A 27,774-nucleotide genomic window follows, 5' to 3' on the forward strand; every position below is an offset into this window, starting at 1 on the left:
CACTGATTCCTGTCACTGGGCTATGCTCCCTGCCCATGGCAGGGGGGTTGGAACTAGGTGATCTTAAGCTCCAACTCTAATTCAGTGATTGACCAATGCATTTATCAGCCCTTTTCACTCCATAAAGTACTATTGTTCTGTTCTTGTTGCAAGTGCAAGTCCAAAGCACAGCCCTTCGGACAGATTGTCAGCTCTTGAGGCCATATTAGAGATGTCAATATAACCTAATGCTAGAGAAATGTAGCTTTTAAAGTGACAAAGCCTATTTTGGGGCTCTAGAGGAACCTGGGCACCTCTGATTTGAAGCTTTATTTCTTTAGAAGCCCATGTTAATGGAGAAGCAGGCTGAAATTCCACATGCATTTCCTCAGGTCACTGCAAGTCTGCAGTTGTCTGTCCCTCGTCTGTCCCCTCTCCCCCTCCATACTGAGCTCCTGATGGTGCTTCTTTTGTATCTCCACGTGCAGAAACCCCTCACGAGTGGAAGGTTTCTGGTTCCGAGCACACCCTTAATCTGCAGAACAATTTTAGGAGCAAACTATCACCCTTAAAATTAACTCCTCCTGCTAGTTTGGCAGGAAAAAAAGCAGGCCCCACAAATAGCAAACCCCTCCCGATGGGAGAGCAATTACCTGAAATTAAGCCTTATTTCTGGTTATAAAAACCCAACCAAAACCAAGCAGAAAACAAACGCAAGAAGCAACCACTAAAAAAGCCCGCCCCAAAACAACAGCAAAACAATAAAAGAAACCAACAACCACCCAGTTCTAAACCATGCCCTGCAGACTGGGAGCATTAGAGTTAAATACTGGCCATTTTGTAGGGAAAGGGAAGGAAATAGAGAGGAGGAAGGAAGACGAGATTAGAGAATCCGACAGATGTAAATAGTCTCAGAGGAGCCACTCTGTCCCAAGGCCTCTCCTAAGGGAAATTTTTATACCAAAGAATCTGGTACCTTGAATGAAGAATGACATCACTTATTTATTTAGCCAGAGCTGAACTATTTTCTTAAGACGTTGAAATAACCTCATGCCACAAGCATTAAATTGCTGGTGAACTGATCAAGATGTCTGTTTAATTTAGGGGCTCGATAACCACAAAATAAATATACTTGTATTTCTTGGTTTGAGAGTATATTTAAGTTGCCTAAAAAGCCATGAACAAGAAAGCCTGAGTCTGAAGGTTAATATTACAATACAAACAGCCTGATGTGGAAGTCTTCAGTAGGGAGATGCATGACTTTGGCCTTGTAACAGTCAAGGAGTTGGGGCTGCTTCCCTTAAAGATGAAAGTGATGGTATTGCCATTATGGACACCAAACACAGATCAATGATTCCACATCCTGGGTGCTATACAAATTCATAAGGGACAATTTCAATCTAAAGTGCCCCATTTGTGTCAGTTAGAATCTGGGTAGCCAATATGTGGTGAAAAAGTGATTCACATCACGCACTGCCTCACCTTACAGGGCTAAAATGGATGTTCATGGCATCAGCAGGGTCCAGACAGACCCTGGTAGCACCAAGGAGAAGCAGGGCTGGGATTGCAAGCTTATATACTAAAGTGTCCGAAATGACACCAAGCCGAGTGGTGTGGTCCATACTATAGAGGGAAGGGATGCCATCCAGAGGGACCTTGCCAAGCTAGAGAGGTAAGCCTGTGTGAACTCCATTGAGTTCAACAAGGCCAAGTGCAAGCTCCTGCACATGGATTGAGGCAAACCCACACATGATACAGGCTGAGCCATGCAGGGATCGCAAGCAGCCCTGCAGAGAAGGGCTTGGGTTAGGGCATTAGTGGATGAAAACCTGAATATGAGCTGGCAATAGAATAGTTTGGGTTGGAAAGGACCTTAAGATCATCCAGTTCACTCAAACTGGACCAGCTTTATCTCGAACTGTGAAGTATATCTCCATGACTTGCCTATCAAGGGCAGTTTTAGTGTATTCACATTTCAGGTTACAGCTCACAGTATGTTCAAGCCAGACTCTAGCTCCATACAACTCTGTTCCATGTTAATTTAAGACTTTCGAGCTTGTTTACTATAGAAAAGTTGTTTTGTGTGCCCATATACTGCACTAATTTGGGTGAAACAAGCTAATTATAAGTTGATGTCATATGGCTAAAAACATACGTGTTTATTCCCTCTGTGTTTCACAATGCTGACTTTCTCAACCACGCGTGCAGAACACACACATGATGTGTTTGCTGCGCTTAGGGCCTCACTGGGTAAAGTTATGTCCTTTCTTGTGCAATTTGTAATCGAAAAGTTGAACCTCATGCAAAATCTGTGGGACCCTGTGGATACCTTGTGGCTTTTTGCGCTGCCTGGACGTTTGTCTTACATAGCAGAAGGGTATTTTTGACAGTAGAAGAAATACAGTTGGCACACTCACTGTTGTGAGTGCATTGGAGAGAATCTGCCATGGTCTGTTCTCTGCACAAGTGGGAATAAAAATGGGTGACAAAGGGAGGAATGCTCGAAGCCGATTTGGAGAAATCAGGAATCCCGTCTGGAAAAGAGCAATGGGGTTGTTTCCCTGTGGGCTGCCCATTGTGACAGTTGCCCCGTTGCTGACAGGCAGCTCCCTCCAGCCAAGTGAAGACAAATTCAGTGACCTGTTACTACTTATAGCTCAGTAGCACTTAAGTTACATTCTGTGTGCTATTTTATGGCAAAAATTACAGTGAAGAAACTCACTTCTGCCTGAGAAATTTATAGCCCTGAAGAAAAACCGTTTAATGCTTCTGTAAAAGGAGCGCACAGCAGGTCTCGTCCCATGGCCAAGCCCCTTCGCAGTCCTTGTTTCTCTGACAGAGCCTGTCCCATGTATGTCTTACGTCCAGTAATGTTTCACTGATGGAAGGACAAAGTCGCTCTGGATTCAGTTTTTCCCTCTGTGTTCTGTATCAAGCTTTCTTCTTCGGAAAGAAGTGGAAGCGTAGAGATTTGGTGTGAACGGCAAGCTGAAATCTCATTCTCAAACCCCCAGTTAGAGATGGCGTCTCATCTGCACAGCACATCCCTTGAGCCATAATAATGCTCTCAGCAAACACCAGCAGAGATTATTAGACCAGGAAGTCTCTAAATTTCCTTTTCCTAGAGCTCTGCTAAGAGCTGTGAGTAATCTGTGCTAACAGGGAGCTAAAATCCTGTGCACCTTTATTAGAGGGGAGAGCAAATCAGTAAACGTGCAAACCCAAATGCTGCGTTTGAAAAGAACCTGCGGTAAGAAACCAGTGAGGAGCAACTGGAAACAGGATGGGCATTGAGAGGTAATGCAGCAGTGCCTCCGGACCCCCTGGCCATGGGCATTCTTGTAAAGGCTTTTCCAACATGCAAAGAACCAATCCTTACATTGCAAGTCAGAAACCTGCAGGATTCTGAATGGCAGAAGGTGCTTCTTGTGGAAGACAGCTGGGGGGGGGACTGTGTGGGGCTTGGGGGTTCGTATGCTTCTTATGGTTTGGGTTTCTGTATTGGTTTGGTTTCTGAAAAGGATGTCTTTAGGGTGAACCGTGTGGGGGAAAGATGTCAGTGGTTCACCCAAAGGCAGCAGGCCCTGTACTTCAGCCCTGCCTGGCACCCAGCATGCAGTCCCAGACAGTGGAGTAAGTGCTTTCACTGGCTTATCACTGTCAATGCTTTAGACCCCATATTCCAGTAACTTTAGATGCCAGTGAGACCGTGGAATCACTTTGCAGAGGAACTGAACTGCTTTTCTTACTTAAGAAGCACTTGCAGGTATCCACACTGAGTTCAGCAAATGAAGCCCTGAGTGCCAAATTCATAAAGTCAAAGATAAGTCTGGGAAATGTTATCACAGGTTTGGCAATCGTTTGTATTATGGTTTTATATGAAGTGTCAAATAATTGCAGTGCAAGGACACCTCCTCTACTGGCTGTCTTGATAAAGCTGTTCATCTTTATAGCTGTACTGAGAGATCTGCATGCTATGTGCAGTGCAAGCTCAAGCTCAGTTTTCCTTGGCTTCATTGGAAAATGGCTTTGTTTCTTAAAGAATATGGTCTTATAAATGAAAATGGGCACAAGTGTACGATATCAAACTGTCAAACAGAGGAACTGCTGCTTGGCACTTGCAAGGGGGTTCCAGATGTCTTCCTTTTTCAGTGAGAGAAACCTGAAGCAGTCAGATTTCAAGCAAGCAAGCTCAGTGGACAGTTCACAGACTTCTTGTTTTCTTTGGTGTCTTTATCGGGGGGGAACATATGAATCAGGAGATGTCATTGGGAGTAGAAGGGAAACTGAAATGGGCTGAGTCTGAATTCCCCAGGGGAAGGAGAAATGAGAATATCGAAAGAGTTCTGAGCTCCACATCTGCCCAGGAAGACTTTTTCCTTGAGGAATGTCAGGCATTGGAGCAAGAAGTTCCAGGATGGAATTTCTTTAGAGCTGTGTTGGTTATTGACTGATTGAGAATTAAGGACCCTGATGCTTTATGACAGAAATGGGAGGCAACTCCCTGACTATCCTGTAGTTCTCCGGCTTTGTTGTAAACCAGCTTGATCCTATGGTTGCAAATCAATGAGTCTTCCTGCAATTAATCATTGTTTCCACTTTATTAACAATGTATTTAAAATGAAAAAATAACAGCCTATTATTTTTAAAGCGATTTTACTTCTCATTGTCTACAAGGAAAAACATTGTATAAATAACTTCTGAGGGCAAAATAAATACGTAATTCACTCCGTGAACCAACACCTTCCATCTCTAGGCTCTGGTCCCACATAAAATCTAACAACATTGCAAACTTCCATAGCTTATATGATTTCATCATAAACTCTACATAGAAAATAAGAACAGTGAGGAACTGGCTTCATCCCAAACTGTGTTCATCTGATACTAGGCTTAGCACTTCTACAGGATAGATACAGCATGTGATGATTCACTTTCTAATGCTATTCTTTATTGTAAAAACACAAAGGGAAAGTTGCTGTCAAGCTAAAGACTTAAAGTTGCACATACCAAAGACTTTTCTAGAGGAATTGATGCCTTTAAGATTAGCAGAGGCTCACTTTCAACCAGCACCTTACTCCCAGAACTTGGCTTACACAGTCTTAGCACTAGAAAGTGTGTGGCCAGATAACCCAAACTCCGTAGAATAGAAAATGCAAATTGATACATCTAAGGTGATACTAAAGTCAATTGTGTTCTAGGAAATAAGGAATAATCAGTATCTTTAATGTTCAATTCTACACATTGTTAACTGTTTAGGGGACAAACAACAGTGAGGTTAAATGGTTTGAGAGGAGCATCCGTTTCATAAATCTCCTCCACTTAGTAGAGTTTGTTTAACTGTTCCTAAACCAAACCATTGTCCCTAACACAAACCTTATCGTGGCCTTTCAATATCTTAAGGGGGGGCTACAAGAAATCTGGCGAGGGACTTTTTACAGGGACATGTAGTGACAGGACAAGGGGAAATGGCTTCAAGCTGAAAGAGGGCAGATGTACATTAGATAATAAGAAAAAACTTTGCTATGAGAGTGAGGCCCTGGCACAGGGTGCCCAGAGAAGCTGTGGCTGCCCCATCCCTGGCAGTGTTCAAGGCCAGGTTGGACACAGGGGCTTGGAGCAAGCTGCTCCAGTGGAAGGTGTCCCTGCCCGTGGCAGGGGTTGGAGCTGGAGGAGCTTTAAGGTCCCTTCCAACCCAAACCATTCTATGATTCTGTGGTTTTAGTTGCCAAATCTCAGTTTTAAGTCTCTCTATCCTACTGTCCTCTAATGAAAAGTCTGAAATAGATTTGTCACACTTCTGAGAACACAAGTGTCATTGTTTGATTTTTGGGTTTTAGAGGAAACAACTGGGTCATGAGGGCATCTGACATCCCAGCAACTTCAGGCACCATTACTGTTGAAATCCCTGCTATCCCTAACTTCTTACAACTCATTCAGAGCGTGGTAACTCGCCTGGTGCTTCCTAACCTCGTGCTTGTCCTGCATCATGGCACTTACAGAAGTGGGAAAGAGATCTCAGTATTCTTTTCACATAGAGTAGAATGACTCCTAATAAAGTGTGATTGTCACCATAACAGCTTCACTTTCTTCTGCCTTCCTACTTGTACAAGCCACAGGACCTCACGTGAACCTCCAAGGTGTACCTCTCCTCTCAGACTGAATTTAGGTGTTGCTACCTCCAGCTCAGTTTATCTCATTCCTTTATCAGACCATAGCTGCTACAGTCCGACAGATTTTTCTCTATGTGAGCCTTTGACCCAGCTTAGCAGAAGGAATTCAAACCTACTGCAGTCAGAACGTGATGCTGTGGCCTGTGAGTGCCGGTTGATGTCTCGTAAGATATCCAGAGCTGCTAGGCTGCATCGCTCGGAGCCGCCTTCTAATAAGCATTTTCTAACTCATGCTGGTTCGATTTGCTGCTCCTCGCCCTGGAGAGACGGGGCTTCTTGTTCTTCTGAGGCCTGGCAGGTTCCTTCCCAAAGTCCTTCAGCTCGGACTGGTTGTGGTAGCGAGTGTAGCGCTTGCATTTGCAGGACGTGACAGCTCGGAATTTGTAAGTCCGAGTCTCTTCCTCGGGACAGGCCATCTGGATGCGCTGCGTGCGAGTGTGAGCAGGGATGCAGCGATAATCCAGGGAGTTCTGCCGCCACCACTTCCCTCTGCCGATGGAGTTGGGCAGGAGGTGCGAGGGGACACACTGACCAGAGCACACCAGTTCCTTGACGGGCTTGATGCTGCGGCAGGGCCCCTCTGTGACATAGCGGGTGGTTCGCATCTCTCTGCAGCTGAAGTCGGAAGCATCTGCAAACGAGAAACACTTTAATTACTGACTCCTTTTCTCCCCACCCTTGAGAAAGCACTTTGGTGTTTGTGTCACAGGTATCTGGCTCGGAGCTAGATACAAGCTGGGCATCCTGAATGGGAAGAGTAACTCCAGACTCACCCCTGCAGCTTTGGAATATTCGGCTACTTTAGTTACGAGACCCTTGAATAGCAAGGTGCAAATGGATGACTAAAATCCTTGCCACTGGGTGAATTCCATCTCAGGCTTGTGCATGTGGGCAGCAGAGCTTCTGAAGTGGAACCCCAGCAGCAGCGGTTACTTCACAGCAAATTTGGATGGGATTCTCCCAGCTTCATTTACTTGTAGGCAAAACCTCCCCTCATTGCTCTTGTTTATTGGCTTCAGAGGCTGACTCCAGTTTTAAATCTCTTGTGTAACAAGTAAGTGTTCCTGAAGTGATTTTCAGCTACCGTAGTGTGTGCCAGAGAATAGCAGGTAACAACAGTGCTGAGGGATTCCCACTCTGCTGGCATTAGGTTTTCCATGTTTACTGCACTCTATGATAATCCCACATAATTTCCTTCAGACAGCTAGAGGCACCTTCTGGCTGATTAGGAACCTTATAGTGTTTTCTCCCCCTTTTCCTCAATGGATAGATATAGGCAAATGAAACATTGGGAAATACAAGAGTTTTTTAACATTAAGGCTTTAGAAGAACTTTCCAATTGTAGGGAACTGTAGGAACAGATTTATTCTGAAGGCATCTGTTTTGCCAAGTGACCTGCTCGGCTAATTGACTTGTTTGGAGGGCACATACTTTGATTTCTGAAGGTGTTTATCAAAGCACTTCACCAGATACACTCACACTAACGTTCTGCTCTTAGTCAACAGGATAGTTTAACTCAGCAGTGCTACTTGTGGTGCAAATCCTCAAAGATCACGTTACAGATAGAAGGCTGTGTCTGTTAGGCTCATTCTCCTTGCTGTTCACAAGGTGGTCCCCTCCTTGGTACATCAAAAGAGAATCGTGACTCTATCAGTGGCAGAACAGTATTTGTACAGACAGTTTGGGTTTTCCTGTGAGGTTCAGAACCAGCGTTTTGAACACTCAGGTTTATGTTTGTCAAAGCCGAGCTGACAAGATTTCACCTTTTAAAGGTTTTAAGGGCTGCATTAATGAAATGAAACAATCCCTGTCATATGCTGTGCCAAAAATGCTGGCAACTGAATCTATGTGCACTTCATCTAATCCTCCCAAGTTCCTTAAACATCTAAGAAAATGATGTCTATGTAAAAACTACTGCTCTGAATGGTGTGTATTGTACCACCATGGCACATAGGCACATATAGTTCAATACATGGGCATCTGTCTCAGCTAACTAGGTTTATTTTCTGGGCATATATGTCCTGTCCTCTGTCAGTGCAGATTCCACACACTGCAAAATTACTCATGGTCTGGTGCAAACTCGTGTGTCCTGGGAAGATCGGGCTACTTTGCATCATTATTTTGATTCCTTGTGTTAAAGACATTAAAATAAGAAGTAAAACCATTTCATATCTCAAATAACTGCCAGGCTCCTTTACTCTCTCTCGCCTAAGTAAATGCACATATCAGTGGGACAGATTCCCCTCCACTGATGTCAGAGTAGTAAGAGGCTAAAGAATGAAGGTATTCTGTGATTCAGCTGTAACAACACAACCAACCTGCCTTGACCTGGTGGTTGCTAGGGCTGCCTGTGAGCAGCAGAGTGCTCCCCCCTTTTGAGCATTTAAGATCTTTATAAAGTTACACTCTCAAAACCAGCTTTTAAAATACTGTTAATGCTATGAAAGCAGAAAACCACAATTCCCTTCCAGTTGTCCTCAGAAACAGGCAGCTAGCTCTGCAGTGCACAATAGTGGAAACTCTATCTTGTTGCTCTCTGTGTTCGGTAGACACGTGTCAGTCTGGAGGATCAGGCTTGTCCTGTTTGCCAGTAAGGCACTTCTTTAAAACTACCTTTCCCTGTTTGGTACCAACTCCTCATCTTCCATTTCTCCTTACAAAGCTTGTGTTTTGTATCATTGTGAATGTTATGTATTTGGCTAAATGCAGTGCCAATGTATTATGAACTATGTCAGTGCTCTTAAAGTAGCCAAAAACTGATTCCATGATTGCACACCTCTGCAAAATGAAGTTCCTCCAATTCACTTGGGCAAGAATTCCCCTTGGGAAAGTTTTAAGTGTCTGTAGCAGCTTTTCTGGTTGCTGGGACCTGGCTGTTGGCAAAGGACAGTGAGCAGCACACTTCTCTCCTCTAGCTGAACACAGCCTCCATGTGCCATTTCTGCTGTGTGATCTTTAGCATTACTAGAGCAACTCTTTCTAAAGATTAAGAATTTATATTATCTCCAGCGTCAACCCATTGCCCCATCCTGACATCAGAAAGTCCATTTGCGATAGTTCCTCCTTGCAAGCACAGAACACAGAGAAATTGAAGTAATATTTCTGCAGGTTTTCTATATTGGGGTTGTATCTGCAGAGAGCAGATGGGCAAAACAGGAATGCCTATTGTAGCACCTAAGGATTGTTCAATAGATAGACCACATTCTTCATCAGTAAACTCCAATGCATCCCTTCTAACATTTACATTGATACTTCTACAGTAGGCATTACTCTCTATCACTTACAGCAGTAGGTCCACACCGCAAGTTTTGATTAAATATATATATTAAATAAATAAGAAATAAATAAGAACAAGTATTCTTGTGCAAACTGTCTATTAGGGTCCAAAACTGTAATAATGATGGTATTTTTCTTACCGTTAGGGTCTGGAGCTTGTTGTATGTGTCTTCCTCCATGCTTTGCCTGGTTCATTGTGTTGTTGTTGCTGAAAGTCTGCTCCATCGGTGTTTCCGTGTTTTCAGTGATCTCAGGAATGATTTCTGTAGCATCATTTTTAAACACTTGCCACCCTTCCACAGATCGAAATGCCATTTGTGTTAAGACACAGACAGAGCACACAGCCCAAGAGATCTGCATGGTGGCAGCTCGCAGATTAGCTTTTCAGCACCCTGACAGTCTCAGATCCCAGGCAAAGGCACATTATTCCCCTTTTTTAAATCCTTTTTAGAACCAAGCCAGCCAATGACTATGCAAAGTGGGAAGGGCCAGACAACAACTCATTCATCTCAGCTTTTGTCAGTGTGAAATAAAATGGGTGTGTGGGGGTGGGTTAGTGAATGATATTCCACAACTTCTATGTCAAAACTTCTCATATGTGTCCAGTTCTGTGCCTGGCAACAATGGTGATGGACAAGACCAGGATGAACGGGGAGCTGACGAGTCTCTCTGCAGTTTCTTCCTAACACTGGTATAATTAAAACCTGCCTCTACCTCCACATTGGCATCTTTGGCTATTGTCTTTTCCAAAGGTTCTTCAGACGTTGTAATTTTACTGTTGTTCTTCCCCTCCTGCCCCGGTACAAAGCAAATCTCAAGCTATAGTTCAGTGTACACTGTTCTGCTTTTCAGTCTCTGCAGGCAAATCACTGGGGGTGGAAGAATGTAGCTTTTTTTCACTTTACAAACTGAGGAGCTCTATGTTTTGTTTCACAAATGTCCAGCAGGAACCAGGGAAGGCTTCAACATGAGAAGGGGTTTGTTTGGTTTTCCTTAAAAAAATAAGCTACTTGGAATATTTTAGGGGAAACAGGCAGGATGTGGTACATCATGCTTTAGGATGTGCTCTTTCTCACTGCACACTACTACTTCTGCTGACATTCTGCACAAGTGTTGAATATAGGACACCTGCTTATTTCAAACACAAGAACATGACCAGACTGATTTCCATTCATGATGCAACCAACAAAAAGAGAGAACTGATGTCCCTTATGTCCATTGCACCTATGCCCAAGGTGTATTCATGTGTCGTGTTTTAAAATCTCCTCTCTGGTATTCTTCTTCCTTGCAAAATCAGATGATAGTGGTAAGAGCTGCATCATTTCTTTGTCTCAGGCTACATACACTTTCAAGTAACTTACAAATGATAGCAGGCTATATATGTCAGTTGGAAAGAGTCTCAGGTTTTAGTAAGGTTAGATACTACACTGAGCTCACCGCAAGCAAAACTGTTTGCTTGCAGCAGTAGAGGGACACCCATGTGTGCTATTACAATGTTTGTCACATACATCCTCACAAAATTACTTCGTGTAGACGAGATTCACTGTCTGACTTTGCCCTAATGTTAAAAGACTCTTCACCTAAGGCTTGTGTTCCATTCGGACAACTTCCCTGACCTGGGAAAACGGGTGTCACTAAAGTTAAAGTGGAGGTGCATCCTCCCTTGGGGTGACCTTGATGGTAAGAAATGACTCTGTTTCATGGAGAAATACAACATACTATTTTTGTCAGACAGGAATACCACGTTGTACTGGTATTCACCAACAGTCACCCTGTCCAAAGTGAGATCACAGCTTGTGGCTCAGTGTAGAGCTGGAAAACACAACAGGAGAGGAGAAGAAAATGGAGTAGTGGTAATCACTGAACCACTGCTACCTATTCACTCCCCTGGTTAAATGCCTTCGGAATTGTATGTATCCCTCAGCTCAGCTTCTGTTGATTTCTTTTCACTTAATGTCTGTGTAGTGACTATTTCCAAAAGCTGTCATTGGCTCTATAGGCCTGCTACGGAGAACTGCATTTACAGTCATCAATTGTTACATAAAACGTAACACTTTTCCTGATGTAGCTTCTCTAAGTACTTGAACAATCCCCTCTGTAACTGTCTTAACACTTACCTGTATTACCCACTGGGAGAAATAACACCTGAAAATCTATGAAAGTGAAAATCAGAAGCTCTCTTTAGCCTCTGGCTTAAAACTCCTTGTCCCCAGGCCAGGAGGGCAGCCCAATAGAGGCAGGAAAAGAATCCAAAGCCCACAGACATTCTAAGAAGGAACCAGACGTATCAAGGGAGCAGGTACAAGGAACAAATTGGCATCGTATATTTAGCCTGAATGCGTTGCTGCTGCTTTCTGGACTCTGACTTGCGTCCTGCTGTGCATGCACTGCAACACTCTACTCCTTACTATAAAGGCATGAACATACAAACCAGTTTCTGCAATCAGTTCTGTCACTTGTAACATCTGGTGCTCACTATTCACCCCCTCTGCCCATACCTGGCCAAGGGGTATGGCTAAGGTGCTGTTTGGAATCCAAGCCCTATAATACATGTGTGCAGCTTAAGCTCTTATCTGTGGCCAGCACCTTATAATTTACACACTGCACATGAATTCAGCTTCTGACGTGTTCAACAATAACTTATTTGCTTCTCAAACAGTTCTAAGCTGCTGCTAAGCCACTCTTGCCCAAGCAAGTTTTATCTGTCTCATTGCTGAATGAACTACCTTGTGAAGCAGTCAGAACACTATGGTGTGATCTCCTCCAAGTAGCCAAGAATAAACGGAATCTTGGTGTTCTCCCAGCAGAGCCCAGCAAATGCACTGATAAATCATTCTGCTGGCTTGCCTTTGTCAGTGATAGCACAGGACTACATTAGATTTACACAGGAGCATTGCTCAGGGATGGAACGATGACTATCTGGAGAAGAATAACAAGCCTACAGCTCCATCTGGTGAGTCAGCCAGCCAGGAACCTTGGCAGAGTGAACTGAAATTACAAAACCCCACAACAGCTTAATTCATTTTCAGGGTTTATTTGCAAAATGAACAGGACACTAATTCTCATGAACAAATCCTTAGAAGAGACCTCTCAGGCTTAGTCTAGTTTTAGTTCTACTCATGGACAAAGCCCAGAAAGTCATTTTAGAAGAAGCCTCTGTGCTGCACTGAGATTCCATGAGATAGTCCCTCTGTGCTAAAAACATCCTGCATTCGGATGCTATTCATTCTAAGTTTGAAACTTCATGGAATATTCACTTTTCAGCAGGGACATATTGCAACATTCTCTCATGTGTGTTCTGTCAATACCTGTGGTTCAGAGCTGCATGCTAGCTCCTATTCTTGTTGTCAACGTTGCAGTCTCAGCTGCAAGACCAAAGGACAAAGCAAGCACTCAGAAAACACTGGTTTTGCTTTGAATCTTAATTTTTAGTTACAAACTTCTCTCCTGTGCTTATGGAAAGGCCAAGAAGGATTTAGTTCAGCCTGAGCAGAAGGTGAATTTAGTTTTACATATATTATCATTTGATCTATCCGGAGGTTCCTCTTTGTAACTTGTTATACAATGTGAATAGCTTCTCATTTCCACTCTTCCCACTCTCCAACTTCACTAACTCTTCAGTACAAAACCCCTAAACTATTGCTTTTTCCTTCATTGTGCTGGATTTTACATGGTAGACACATTTCTTCTATGATAAATGCATGTATCTTACAGAAACTCCATCCCTTCTCCAGACTGCTATTTACCCAAGAAGCACCACACTGCTCTTCAGGATACACACATCACACTATTTTAGCTATAACCAAGAGGTTTCAACTCCAAAAACGTAGTGCTGCAATCAACAGTGATTTGAAAAAATACCTTCCCCAATTAGCACGTTTGTAAGGAACATCTCACACTTCAGAAGGACAAAAAGGTGCGCTTCTTCCAGTACTTTCTTGGTTTTGTATTAGCTGGAAAGAAAGTTCTCATTCCCATTTTATACAAACTTTCATTCTACAATCAAAAAAAGAGATTTAAAGAATACAGCATATGAGGATGGATTCAAAGCATACAAACTCTTCTTGGCCAGCTAAAATAGGCACGAAGAATTTGAACCATTACTGTACTCAAGCAGCAAGATAAGACTAAAAGAGGCAGGCTATGGTCCATTAATGGAGCAGGGGATTGACATTCTAAACTATTTTTAGCCTACTCTAAAAGCAGAGCTAGGAATGGTTTCATTATTGAGTCACCCATCAGTAACTCAAAATAGGATATACCATCTTACAGCTCAATTGTCAAATCAATTTATAGCACTGTCTCATTTCTCTCCACTCTCCTACTACAAAACATCTGTTAAATCATTCCTGTCACACTAAGCTAAATGGGCCAGATTAGCACTGAAGTCCCCATTAGAAGTGAGCAGTGTCCTATGAATTCAAAGAATATCTTAAATATAAGAACAAATTCCTGTACGTCTTGTCAGGATTTCTTACAAAAACAGGTAAAGAGACTCCATTTACTAAAGTGTTCTGCTTTAATCTGACAACTATCAGCCTTCTTACAACCTATGGAACAGTAACAGCAGTCTAATGCCTAATGCTTTCTTGGCTCTTTAGTGGACTGGAATTTTTGACTTCTAAGTAACAGGTCAAAGACAAAGTGCATGCTTGTGAAGCTCCTTTTTTTTCTCCCTGTAGTGCAGATAGGTATTAGGAATCTATGGTGTGAGAAAACAGAGAAGCTATTCACTTAATACTGATATAATGGGATCTAACAGCGCATGAGTATGCAATACTGATATATGGGTATGTAATTAGCCAATGAAACTACCTACTGCTCCTCACTACTGAACCATCTTGATTCAAAGCAAGCCCTAAATACTGACTGTACAGAGATGAAAGGAAACACTATGGAGGGTGTTCCCCAGTTGTCCCTTTAAAGGACACATAAGAAAAGGCTACTTGACTTGTCAGTTCCCATCCTGTGCCAGGAAACAGAAATAAGCCTGATCTTCAACCAGAATACTCACTTCTGGAGTTTAACTTCAAAGAAGTTATCTGGCTATGCAGGATTCCCTCCCACCATTCCCACCCCCTCCCCCACCCCCTCCCAAACCGCACAACCCCAACAACCAGAAGCAAACCAATGTATGTCCTTTGTGATTTTTGATTAGCGAACTGAATATACAAAAGTAGATCTGGTCTTACATATGTTACCAATACAACAGTGTTTGTTTAAGACAGTAGTAAGATTCCTAATCTAGAACCACATTAAAACACAGATAAAAAGGGACCAGATATATCTCAAGTTCTGCTAGTTTAACCAACAACTCTGAGCTCGCAGAGAAGGCCCTTTGCATTAATATTGTGCTATAACTCCCAGGTACACACACCATCAGGCATACTGTAAACAAAGCTCCCTCTCCTAACATTGCAATGACTCATTTCAACTTTATGTCAAACAGAATGAAGACATCATTTATTTAAACACAAAGGAAATGTTTCCTATTCAATGTGGTACGGAATAATGCTCATTTCTATTTAATCACACCATGCAAGCAATCCAAGAACTCCTGAGTGTCCTTCTGCAAACTGCTTTGTAGGCACAGCTGTGCTGCCCTACCGGAAGTAATCTGCATATGTGGTCATTCCATCCTATGTTAATAAACAGTGATAGCAAAGAAGGGAGATAGAAACCGTAATTCCACACAAGCCTTGGGAGCCATTATATTCTGCAACTCAGACTTTATCATACATCCAGTACAAGCACTCCTAAATATAAACCATTTTTAATTCCTTGTTCAGGTTTTTTCCTCAACATTTGCTCTTGACTTTGTTCTCTAGTACGACTTCAAAACAAAAATAAAAGAGCCATTTAATATCAACTATGTCATGTCAATCACCAGAGCAAGAGGTACAAATACTCTTGGAAATACAGTGTGCATCAAACTTGGGCTCTGAATGGCTTTACTACCACACACTGTGTATTGCATAAATCCACACTAAACACAACACTGCATATACTTCATTTTACAAGCGAGTGCTTCTGTGTATTTATATATATGCTTCTCCATTCCTTGAAGCTCCTACACTCAAACTTTAGGCACTGTGTGCATGAAAAAGAAGCTTTAGAAAATACAGTACTTCAATTAAAAGTGAGTGATGTGTTGGGGCTCTCAGAAAATGGTGCTCTAGTGGGATATAAGACAAGGCTTAAATGAATCACACCCAATGCCAATGCAAACCACAGGTGCAACACAGTCTGCAGGGGGCTCTGGCACATGTGTGACGACAGCTGCTATCACTGGACTTACACCTCTAAAAACACTTCCTCATTGCAACAGCTCAGAACAGTGACACAGTTTTGTGCCTCCTTGAAAGACAGACCCAGAGTTTGGAAAGGATACCTTCACTAGCCAAGAGCAGGAATTCTGTCTCCCTCACAGTAAATGATTGAGCTTGGTGCTTGGGGGTTGAGAATCTAAAGCATCTAAGACATCCTCTGAGAAACTTCAAAAAATACTCGAGTGCTCTGTTCTAGGGCTTCAGTTTGCCCTCCTTCACTAAGCGCTCATTGAGCTGGCAAAGCTGCCTTAGAAAGCCATCATTGGGACCAATCTCTCGCTTCTGCCGGACCGTGCACAGTGCAGTCTTGACATCCATGTTCTGACGAAGCATGAGGTAGGCAATAACCAGGGTAGGAGAACGGCTGTAGCCCTCACGGCAATGCACGAACACTTGTCCTGCAGGGAAGACAGGTCAGAATTTGGGTTATTCTGGAATATAGGTTTGCAAAGCAACATGGAAGAGTTAGGATATAAAGCATATTAATATTTATGATTTATGGATGCTCCTCTCAAATCATTTAACCTCATTGATGTTTGTCCTGTTTGTCTCATGAGAGCAGAGTAGAGGGAGAGGATTACCTCCCTTGACCTTCTGTCCACACTCCTTTTGAGGCAGCCCAGCACATAGGTGGCTGTCTTGGCTGCAAGTGCACACTGCATGGTCATGAGGAGCTTCTCGTCAATCAACATCCCCAAGTCCTTCTCCTCAGGGCTGCTCTTAATCCATTCTCCGCCCAGTACCATAACCAACAATAATAAAGCAGGCCAGTACTCCCTTTAGGAGATCTAATTTGATTTTACTGCTTCTCAGCTGCTTCCTCTTTGACCTGCTGTTCCAGACACAAAATTTTCCCCTTTTCAAATGCAGTGGGAGATATGGCCCCAGGTTACTCTCCACAGTAAATCTGTTTCTGAGACAAGAGAACTGATGAACTATACACACACTCTGGCATCACAACCACAACTTGCTTTGAACCACAGCAACAGAAAGCCTGTTACCACATTTGCCTTGAGCTGCAGAGGCTTCTCAGCTCAAGGCGAATTTCTCACCAATAGCACATTACATATAGCTAAAACAATGCATTCTCAACAGTTCGTGAGAGCCTCTAGTGCTAAATTAGCAAGATTTAGAGACTCTTGGTCATATATATGCACGAGAATTGACTTCCCCTCTGCAAATGATCAGAAGCAAAAGGGTTCCTAGCTCTGTGAAAGGCAGCGTCTTAAGGGCTGCCTTCCAGAACTTCAAGCAACTAGAAAGCTGAATGAAACTGAAGGGAAATACTACAGCATCCCTCTTCACTTCACTATCCTTACTCTACATTTCAACATCAAACAGAACTATCCAAGTGCAATAGCAAGTTAATCTTAAAACTGGCTCCAGCATCACCTCGCTACAAAAGTCCTCTTTGTGTACCACCATAAGAACACAGTGGCAGGCATGGTAGACAACTACTGAGACTGAAAGAATCAGCAAACAGAAATGGTACTGTAAATTCAGACTGCCTCTACAACTGTTTAGATCAAACTGAGCAGAGACAGTCATGGTACTGTTAAACTCTTCTTCTCTTCTGCAAGCTGTTCCAGTGAGCTACAATGCTCCACCAAACTGGAGGTTCTCCATCTGTCAAAAGCAGGTCACAGCTCGTGTACTCCCTTTGCCCATTTCAAAGAAAGAACTTAGAGAATTGTGGGATTTCTTGTTCCTCCCTTTTTACGTTCAGTCATGAAGCAAGAAAGAAATTAAGCTTATGTAGAAATAACTGGTATACTGAAATAGTCAGAACAAACACCATCTGGCCCACTGCACTATGTCCTGAGGTTTCAGCTCTGAGGAAACACACAGGAGAGAAATGTGGCAATCAACATTGCAAATCTCATCTCCAGCCTTTCTGCAATCCCGCGGGAATAAAAAGGTCACCATCACCAATCTCTACCCTTACTATACATTTGGAAAAACCCCAGTTGTAAGTACTCTTCAGCAATGCATTACTTTTATCACTTCTGCCTTTAATTTGTAATTCCTAATATCCTAAAACAACTTCCAGGTCCTGAATGGTTTTCCTAAAATTGATTTTGCATGTGATCCACCACTTCTATGGAAAAATAAGGTAACATCTTCCAAGAAAAGCACCATTACAGGACACAATAGCTTCAAAGTCACCTCTACAGTGACAGACTTCTATTTGCCATATGCTGGAGATCTACACATATAGACAGAAGATTACGATGTCTTACTGTGTATTCTGGTGTCTTTGATACAGAGCCTTGATCTGAATTCCTGACTTGGCTGTCCAACTGGTAATCTGAACAAAGAGCCATTTTAAACAGTAAAGTAAGTTGCCAAGAAACATACACGGTACCCAGAAAACATGACAGCAAGATATTGCAGTTTGCCTTACCATCCTTCTGGGAAAGTGCTTTCTCAATAAAATCAGCTGCCTCCTCAAAATAGCGACTGAGGTTAAACTCTTGGGTATCATTAGCTTTAATCCCATGGTATCTGATGCCTGTGCCTTCATAGAACTCTGCATTGGTGTTCACATGCATGAATGACTTCCCCTCTGCTGCATTCAGAATATGGGTTATCCCCAGACGCTGCAGCTTCATAATGTTCTTGGCTATGAACCTGTATGATAAAAAGGGTCAAGAAAACAATTAGAACTTGGTGAATCATCTCAGTATTTATGATGTTCCCATCATGTACTGATAACCAAAACCTCAGCTTTTTCTGTTAACAGATGCTAAATTTACTGTGCCCAGAAGTGATCAGCTACAGATTATAAATTCACAGAACTATTTAGAGCCATGGTCATCAGCTGTGCATGAGAAAATGCTTCTTTCTTGGCTGACAACTGAAAAGAGCACACATGAAACTTAATCTGTTAGACCTTAATACGGCATAAAAATGTAACTCTTTCCAAACATAAAATGCTGAGCAAAGTAGGAAAATGCTGCAGATTACAGAAAGCCCAGTAGAGTTAACTGTTATCTACACAAGCTAAATGAACATCTGGAGCGTTCCTTTTCTCCTAATGACTCTTCACCCCTTAAACTGTAGTGTAAGCAGATGAATCCTTATGCATGACTGAAGCTTCTGCATTTTCTGCTGTCTGTGCCAAACAACTATGGCAATGAGACAAATATTTGTAAAGACTTCATTACCCAAACAAATGTTGACAGACTTTCCATCTGGCAGGACATCATCTGTGCCAGGGGACAAGTATCAGTGTCCGGGGAATCCTGCTTGCAACACAAAAGTAAATCCTACAGTGCAAGGCCAAAACAAAATGTATTAATTCAGCTGTGAGTTCCTATTCTTAGCGGGACGAGTATACAGTTGAAGTAATAGTATATAGATCGGTATATATCTGATACTGCTCAGGAACAACAGGAACTCATGTCCTGGAATTGTGATTAAAGCTGGCTCCCCTGGAGGCAAACTCATTCCCAGTGAATGAGTTTTGTAGATTTTATAGATTATTTTCTTACACAGCTAAGAGAGGATTTGTATGCCTTTTTCTTCTCCCTTTCCAAACAGCTCTTGGATCTCTCCCAATCTTAACATTTCATTCCAGCTGCACCACGTTCAATGTTGAAATGCTAACTCCTCCAAATGGTAACATCAGGACAAGGCATAATGGTTTTAAACTAAAAGAGAGGAGATTCAAGAGGTGAGGCTTGCTTCCTTTGGGTAATTTTGTCCATGGTTAAACCACGACCTAATACCTGCATTGCTGCTTTGCTTGTTCTTCATGTTCCAGCTTACTCCACTCATCTGACAGTTACTACACCAGTGCTGTGACTGGGCTTCCGCAGACCATACGGTGCATACACCTCATGTCATCCTGTCCCCCCTTCCTCTCCCGTGTGAATGCCCACAGCTTGTTAGCCGGTGTAAGAAATATCAGGAGCAGCAAAAAGCCCAGTCCTGACACAACTGCGCAGCTGTTTCATTCTGCAGCTACTTAATTAGTTTTAACCTTGTTTTGCCGTTATTTTAGCTTAGATTTGGGACTTCAGCGGGGTACTGGCCGTTTCAGCAGGTGACATTTAGGAGCCGGGCCTTGCCATCAGCCGCCCCTCGCAGCTCGGGCCTTGCAGCCGCGGAGGTCCTGCTGACAGCGCCCCAGCACTCGAGGCCTTCGTGCTGCCCACCCCAGGCCGGGTTCCGCGCAGCAGCCCGCGGGCCTCCTCCTCTGACCGGAGCTCCCATTCGGGCGGTTCCTCGGTCAACACCCTGCCCCTCACGACCGTGCGACACCCCCCAGCCTCTGCGCTAAGGGGCTCACAGACACGGGCCCCTCCTCCGCCGCGGCCGGCCTCGCCTCTCGCGAGCCGCCCGCCTCGGCCCGGCGCACTCACGCGTTCCCCACGTGGATGCGCGGCACCACCTCGTTGCTGTGCGCGCTGGGGAGGCTGTAGCAGCCGCTCCCGTTAGCCAGGAGATCGTTCAGCTCCTCCACCGAGATGCGGTAATCGGACATGGCCGGGCCTAAGCCGCTCCCCGCGGCCAGCCGGAGATCCCCCAGCGCAGCAACTCGTGCCCGCCCAGCTCCGCCCGCCCGCCGCCTGATAGGCGGAGCCGCGTCAGGTGGTTCTGCCGGCGGCGCCCGGCATGGCCTACCTCAAAACAGCGCGGCGTGGGGGCAGTCGTGTCGTCAGTCTGCAGGGCTTCGATAGCGCCGACGCAGCGGCTCCGCCGCTGCTCGGCCGCGGGCGGGACCGGGCCCAAGCAGCGCAGGGAATGGACGCTGCATGCCTCACCCTGAAGCTGCTTCTGATCGGGGACAGCGCCGTGGGGAAGTCCAGGTGCTGGCCGCGCGGGCCGGGCGGGCGGAGCGCTCTCGGCACCGCGCTGAGCTCTCGGGTTCTTTCCCCACAGCCTGCTGCTGCGGTTCACTGACGGCGCGTTTGAGCCGAGCCTGAAACCCACCATCGGTGAGTCCGGCATCCGCCGGGTCTCCTCCCGTTCCTCCGCCCCTTCAAGCCGGGAGTATTTCCGCTCGTTTTGGTTTGGGTCGCATTGGCGAGAGGCAGCGGGGGGAGCCGGGGCCGGGCGCAGGCAGGGGCGGGGGGCGCGGAGCCGGCTACAAGGGCGGCATTAGCCGGTTCGTTCTTACAGGCCTTCGTTCCGTTCTGCTACGTCTTAGGTGTTGATTTTAGAGTGAAGAAAATGGTGATAGACGGCCGTGCAGTGCAGCTTGCGATATGGGTAGGTTTTGTCGCAGATAGGGATAGGTTCTGCTCTTGACGGATGTAAAAACTTCTTCAGCTTCTTGTGGCGCTCACCCCCCGCTAAACTCTTTTGCATGTTGAAATGGTATTCTCATGATGCAGATGCACACAAAGTGTCTTGCCATGACCGTACAACTGTAGCTACAGACAGGCTTCATTCAAAACAACTCTAAATGCTTCATTGCTCCAGGTTTGTGACATCAGTTCTGGTAGAGATCGTGAATGCATCTTCCTGCTGTTAATACAAGTGGGTTACTCAAGCCCTCTGTAAAGTGTTAGACTTGTAAAGATGTGGCCTTGCAGGAAAGGCAGGCGCTTCATGCCTGTGTGACCCAGAAGTGCTCCCTGGATAGACAGCGCTGAAGTCGAGTAAACTGCAGAAAAGTGATGTTCAGGGTGATGAATTGCATGATTGCCTGTATGGGCTGTGCAGCACCTCTGGGTATGTTATACCAGAAACAGTCCAGATGCTTTATTTTGGTTAAAACTATGGGAAAAGAAAATACACTCGGTCCTGAACTATTTAAAGGTCGGTTCAGATTTAGTGGGAGACTTGAGCATTTGTCCTGAACTCCCCAATGCTGTATTTCCAGCACCTGCAAAATGGGAAATCAAATTGCAGCTGTATGATCAGGGTTCTTTATAATATTAAAGCATCACATGTGTTCTGAATGGGATGAAAGAGCCCTAGAAGGATGAGATTGTATGTGTATGGTCATAGGTATTTAAGAAAGAGCACACTATTACCGATTAAGTAATTATGACTGCTCTAAAGCGAGCAGAAATGTGCCTTAGCCTGCTATTAACAACAGTAATAAAAATGCAAGAACTTGGATTATATTCTTTTTATTCATTCACACTTTGTGTACAGAATGCGGAGCAGGAGTGGTAAAGTCACACTTGCTCTCGCCAGGGAGCGTAAGTATTGGCTGTATTCTGAACATGCTGCACGCAGATTAGAGGCTTTGCTGAAAATAACCAAGATATGTTTGCCCTGGTACTCATACAGGGGTGTGTCTGCTTGCTATGAAATCAAAAGCAAGGCCAGAACTTGCACAAGTTGTGTAACTGGAAAAGGCACTTTTGCAGCAGAGTGTAACAGCATCTGGAGAAGCTGCTTATGAGGAATGGGGGAAACCAGTGCGACACTTTAATGCATGTAGAGAGCATCAAAGTGAAAAGGAGGCTTCTGCTTTAGTGCCCATGTGTGCATAGCTGCCTGATAATACAGTCTCTTTAGTAATGATGAAACAAATGAAGTACCTATATTGCCAATTTTAGTTTCTTTTTTAACCAAGCAGTAGTATATTACAATATAGCTGTTAGTCTGTATTGCAGTCTGTACAGAAACTGAAATAAATTTCTTTGGTAAAACTTGTATTTGTGGAATTCTTCTGCCTCCTTCTTGGTCTGAGTTTTTGAATTTCGTGTTGCGCTTGGGAGCTATATGAAGATGGTGAGAGTGCATGTGCCATCCTGCAGCAGCAATCGAATGGGACTACTGATTTAAAACTTACCTGCTTACTCTTGGCAAACTTGAAGTAGTTTTTTCTAACTGGATTCTCCTTTCCTGCTACGGAGGAGCAAACGGAGCTCTTTGGAGTCACTGTGTCTCCTTTCCTGCAGTGTCTGTCACTGGAAAACCAGTTATTCTTCACCTTGTTTTGTTCAGCTCATTGTTAACTGATGAAGCCTTGCTGCTTGGCTTGCAGCAATAACCTTTTACGTATTTCACTGGAGTCCTGTTGACTTTCATGCGTGTGCTCATCACTTTAACCTTCAGTGAAGTCCTTTTCAGTACGTTTCTACCCTTCATGTGCTTTCTGTTGCTGCTGCCATTTCCTGTCTGCTTCCCTCATTCTGTTGTCTTATGGTTATCCTTTTTGCTTAGGACAAAATTAACTTTGTATATCTTGAGTAGTTTAAAATACCTTTTTTGTTGTAAATATATTTGATTTTGTGTGTGATGTTGTCTTTTTTTTTTTCCTTTTTCTTTCTTTTTTCCCCCTGTAGGACACAGCAGGACAGGAACGCTTTAGAACACTGACTCCCAGTTATTACCGAGGAGCTCAAGGGGTTGTTTTAGGTAGGAGGTATATGGAAGAAAAACATGATTGCAAAAAGCGTGGTCTTTATTACTATGTATGTCCATATCTTTGCAAAAAGAGGTTGCTTGAGAGAGTCAGAGGAGCGATTGTGATTGTGGCTTTTGCCACATCACTACACCATTAACACAAACACAGTATGCAAAACCACTGGCAGGAAGTAATGCTGCTTCAAAACTTTTTAAGCTTGAAATACAGGGATGGCACATTGCAGGCTGGGTGAGTTATCAGCTTGTACTTCCTGCTTCGGGGAGTTTCTTCTAATCGGGCACATTGGGGTTTGTGTTGGTTTTTCCCCCCGTGAAACTATTGATGTGATTGTAAGACATGAGGTTTGTAGCAGAAGTAATGGATGCCTACTCAGTCCCTTCTGAGCAACAGCACCATTCAGGAAAAGAAGGGATTCTTATTCTCTGGTTTTGGGAAGGCTGAAGACCTTGCTCTACAAAATATTCTTTCCAACGGGGGTACAGCTTTTTAAACCTTAGTGATCAAATCAATGCAGTTACCAGAGACCAAAAGTTACTTTTTACTCCGAATCCGTGTTTTTAGCATTAGTGCAATGCCTGTGATTACACAGGAAATGAGGTGACAAAATATCTATGTTTAAAGCATTTGTGGCCCAATTCAGAACTAGTAACAATTATAAGATGACAACTGGTGTGATTTCCAGTCACAGATCTATTGCAGAAATGCTTGTGTTCTTAAATCCTTAGTGATGCTGGGTGAGCCCAGCCAATGTGTTCCAGCTTCGGGAAGAGGCTATGATTGATGCGTCTTCTGGAATTCCCTAATACTGCTTTTTTTGGGGTCAGTAGTTAGCTAAGAGGGGCTAAGTTCTGCCATAATCAAGTAAAAAAATGATACCAAGATCCTACAGCTGTTAAGTTCCTTCTCCTCTGTTACCAGTGTATGATGTTACAAGAAAAGACACATTCACAGGACTAGACGGCTGGCTGAATGAGCTGGAAGTATATACCTCCAAAAACAGCACCGTGAAGATGTTAGTTGGCAATAAAACCGATAAGGTCAGTTTAGAAATGCATCCTCTTGCTCTCTTGCACTCTTCCACTGATTTCTCAGTCATTATAGAGTATAAATGTGAGATAAGTTCTGAAAGGAACAAACCTGTTGTGTTAGGAGGTGGTGCTGCAATAACTGAGGGAGCTAGGTTGGGCAAACTCCACTTACTGTGTCCTTTTAGAAGCAAATCTTGTTAAAAGATTTGAATGGAAAATCACCTGGAGAGATGCAGTTGATGAGAGATTCTGTTAAGAAAGTGTGAGGTTCTACCTAAAAACTGCTGTATTGCATTGACTGTAACTGCAGCGCAACAACACAGCTGCTGCTTTCTTTTTGACCAGACTCTGTTTTGGACAGGTGGTGGGGAAGGAGAATTCAGCTCTTCAGATGGCTGTATTTATCTCTGTAGGTGTGAGGTGCACTGGTTGCTGTATGTTTCTTGGGTGTTTTGACATAACTTAGGTGTCTGTTGCATAATGAGATGTTTCACTTTTGCTTTACTACTACAAGAGGCTTCCCGTGTGGCTATCCTGAACTAGGTTCCCTTCTGTCCCCTTCCAAATCTGCCAGTTCTCAGATCTTCTGATATGCCTCTTTCTGGCAAGTATTTTCCTGCTAGTTGATTGAGAAGATAGCAACACGTTGATTTCCAACTGATGTTATGTTGCTGCTGTTCGATTTGAACCCCTAACAGCCTGCCTAGCAGAAAGCTGTCTGTAGAGTGGGAAGATTGTGATTATTATGTGAGTTTAGAGACTTTCCCTTTCAACAAAGCCTCCCTTCTCCAGTGGTGCTCTTCCAGGGACTTCTTAAAAGTGGCAGGTGTGGCTTATTTTAGTCGTGTTCTTCATCTCTACAGCCTGATCGTGAAGTAGAGAGACGAGAAGGACTCCAGTTTGCTAGGAAACGCTCACTGCTTTTTATAGGTATGTAACTCTCTGCCAAACCCTTGCATATTGCTGTTTAGTTTGGTATTGCCAAGTGTGAAGTGAAGCTTCTTGAAAATATTTCCAGAAGGAACTGAAATGCCATGGGGAAAACATGCAACTCCTCCTGCAATCTTTGTTTCCCGGTTTAGTTAGGGAGTAATTGTCTTGTAGATTTACTATCACAACCTTAGAACAATTTCTGTTTCTCCATTATGGAGAGGAAGTGGAGCTGTGGAATTGTTTTCATGTGATGCTTCAGACTGGGATGCATTTCTGTTTGTCATCTTCAATTTAAGTGTTAAGAGAGAATGGAGAGAAGGTTCAATCATTAAAAAACCTTATCTTTTCTGTGGTCCCCAAAGACCTTCTTACAAAGTGGAATTCTCCTCGTTTTTGTTTTCTTCCCCCTCCACTAGAGACCAGTGCCAAGACACAGGATGGGGTGCAACATGCCTTTGAGGAACTGGCCATAAAGATCCTGCAGACCCCAGGTGTTTGGGATAGGAACGCAGAGAAGCAGCGAATGCAGCTAACAGGCTCCTCAGCACAGCAGGATAAAAGCTTTTGTACTGCATACTGTCCACTTGCTTAACTTCACAGGTGGCTGTTGTGCCTGAATGGAAGGGATTTTCTTGTTAAAGCAAGGTGGGAGCCGTGGTTCCAAGCACTAGTTTGTGCCTTGTTTGACCTGTCACCAGCTGGGTGGATCCAAACCCCAAACCGATGAACAAAATACTTTTTGTTCGTTAACAAAATGCCGTTTCTCTTTCCCTTCTGCACAGCTGAGATCTCCAGGTATGTTTCTGTTATCTATCAGGTTTTTCACTATTAAGTCACAGTTCTTAAGAGTATCGTGCTCTTGCTGGATGGCATTCAACATGGACTCTTTCTGAAATTCCTGCCTTGCCATATAGTAAGGTAGTACTCCATTTCGGAGGATTATTGAAAAGCTTTCCTGTCCCAGAATGGTATGAGAGTCTTTTAGGCACCCGAGTTCCCTTAAATGTAGTTAACAGGAGCCACCCTGAGCATTGTTTCCCTATTTCACATGGATTTAAGCAGTCTAAATTGCTACATGTCCCCAGTTCATTATGAGATGTCAAGTCAGAACAGAAAAACTGCAGTTTCAGATACAGCCAGTATCAGTTTCAGATACAGGAAGACCCCTGTAGATGTTAACCAATGCTCATCCTTCAATACTACAAACCATAAAAAATTTGAAGGACTATGTACATTTTAGGTTTGAGGAAGATAGGGAGAGGAGTTCCAGTACTTTGACTTAGACCTTTTGGCACTACTGCCAAAGTCTTGGGATTAAAGTTAATTTGCATTCAGATTGTCTTCAAAAATCTCTTCTCAAGGTTTTTTCTCCTTACCAGCAGGGACTCAGTATTGGCAGGACTGGAGTCATGTCCTCAGAACAATCATCTGCATGTACCTTCTTCCTAGCACTTTAAATAGGAGCATTGAATGTGTTCTCTTCCTTCCCCTACAACTGAAGCTCCTCTTAGTTACCTGCAGTCTTTCGCATGTAATACGGAGCCTCTTGCCATCCTTTATTTTAAACGTCATTAACAAAACCAATGTTTCTGCCAGTATCTTCAGTTAGTACCTGCCTTTGTACATCCACACAGGTTATCTGCATACACTTAAAAAACTAACTCACACTGAGTATTTCAGTTCACTTTTAATAGCAATGCTGTATCTTAATATCTTTTCAGATATTGTAACTTCAGGTATAGCACTGTATGTTGTTTGCCTTGCTTAATGTAGATTTCTACTACTCGACTGTGTTAGATCATAAAGCATACAAATTAATTTCTTTACTGCTAGTCATTTGGAATATTCTAAGATGTTAGAAGCAACCTTGCTATTAGTGAATTCTGACCCCTAGACAGTATCTTACCTGGTGTTCTTTAAATTAAATCTGTATCCTCTAAACAACATGTTTTTCTTGCAGACTATAAAAAAAATGCTTGTAACCTGCAATACAGATGTACAGTGAGATAAATCTGTCCATTTTATAGTTGCATCAAACCACTTAGTTTGAAATGCTGCATTTAAATAAAATATTACCCTCAGTTTTTCACAGGATAAAGGTACATTTGTCATATAATGTGCTTGACAGTGTGTCTCTTGTCAGCCACATTATAGGGCTGGAGAGAGTGAATAGCAGAATTGGTGGGTCATCCCCATGTGAAGGAGTTCTTGTACATTGCTGAGGCTACCAGTCTGACACCAGATGTGTGCTGTCGAGCCAGAGCAGGTATCTGATTGTGAGAAGTGGTTTTTCTTGTAGCAATGGGAACCTCAATGCCTATAGGCAGGACAATGCATCAAAGGTGCCAGGGTTTGCGTTTGGAGAAGATGGATACCGGTTCTACACAACTGCTTGGGCTAGGATTAATGTAGATTCAGCAAGACTGGTATGTTAGAAAAGTGCTTTTAATAGGCAACATTGTTAGTTTTGCTAAATGCAGTGGAACAAGAATAACAGCATACTGTTAAGATGCAAGGAATGAGACTGGTGCACCAAATGGTCTTGTTAAGGGGCATGGTACACAGGAAAGGTTAGACCGCAGCAGGCAGTGGAAAACAGGAACTAGTTTCAACTAACACATACCTGTACAATACTGAATTTTCAAATAAAGCCTAGGTGCTCCCAGAATCATCTCCCTGCCTTTTCTTGACACCCATCTAAAAATCCTGTATATTCAAATCTC

At 43.5% G+C, this 27,774-nt stretch overlaps 3 protein-coding genes across 4 annotated transcripts; 1 reads left to right on the forward strand and 2 right to left on the reverse strand.

Annotated features, from left to right (window-relative positions):
- Positions 1–5,409: 5,409 nt before the first annotated feature.
- SOST (sclerostin) lies at positions 5,410–9,785 on the reverse strand (the record flags this gene model as incomplete). The annotated part of the gene is made up of 2 exons (XM_080633619.1): positions 5,410–6,780; positions 9,566–9,785. 2 exons carry the CDS (start codon positions 9,783–9,785, stop codon positions 6,359–6,361), a joined length of 642 nt encoding a protein of 213 aa, XP_080489745.1. The 3' UTR covers positions 5,410–6,358.
- Positions 9,786–14,588: 4,803 nt separating this feature from the next.
- Positions 14,589–20,306, reverse strand: DUSP3 (dual specificity phosphatase 3). The gene is made up of 3 exons (XM_080633582.1): positions 20,122–20,306; positions 18,159–18,385; positions 14,589–16,152 (listed from the first exon to the last, which is right to left on the reverse strand). The coding sequence occupies exons 1-3, from the start codon at positions 20,241–20,243 to the stop codon at positions 15,947–15,949; spliced, it is 555 nt and encodes a 184-aa protein (XP_080489708.1). The 5' UTR covers positions 20,244–20,306; the 3' UTR covers positions 14,589–15,946.
- A 96-nt stretch (positions 20,307–20,402) lies between these two features.
- LOC308229609 (ras-related protein Rab-18-B-like) lies at positions 20,403–27,595 on the forward strand. 2 transcript variants are annotated; one of them, XM_080633706.1, is made up of 7 exons: positions 20,403–20,568; positions 20,642–20,697; positions 20,910–20,971; positions 23,008–23,080; positions 24,009–24,127; positions 24,982–25,048; positions 25,468–27,595. In XM_080633706.1, the coding sequence occupies exons 1-7, from the start codon at positions 20,504–20,506 to the stop codon at positions 25,641–25,643; spliced, it is 618 nt and encodes a 205-aa protein (XP_080489832.1). In that variant the 5' UTR covers positions 20,403–20,503; the 3' UTR covers positions 25,644–27,595. The 2 variants fall into 2 exon arrangements, with proteins under 2 accessions (XP_080489832.1, XP_080489833.1); XM_080633707.1 differs by having other exon boundaries at positions 20,403–20,562.
- Positions 27,596–27,774: the final 179 nt, after the last annotated feature.

Source organism: Psittacula echo (genome assembly GCF_963264785.1).
Source record: "Psittacula echo genome assembly, chromosome: 23".
NCBI lineage: Eukaryota > Metazoa > Chordata > Aves > Psittaciformes > Psittacidae > Psittacula > Psittacula echo.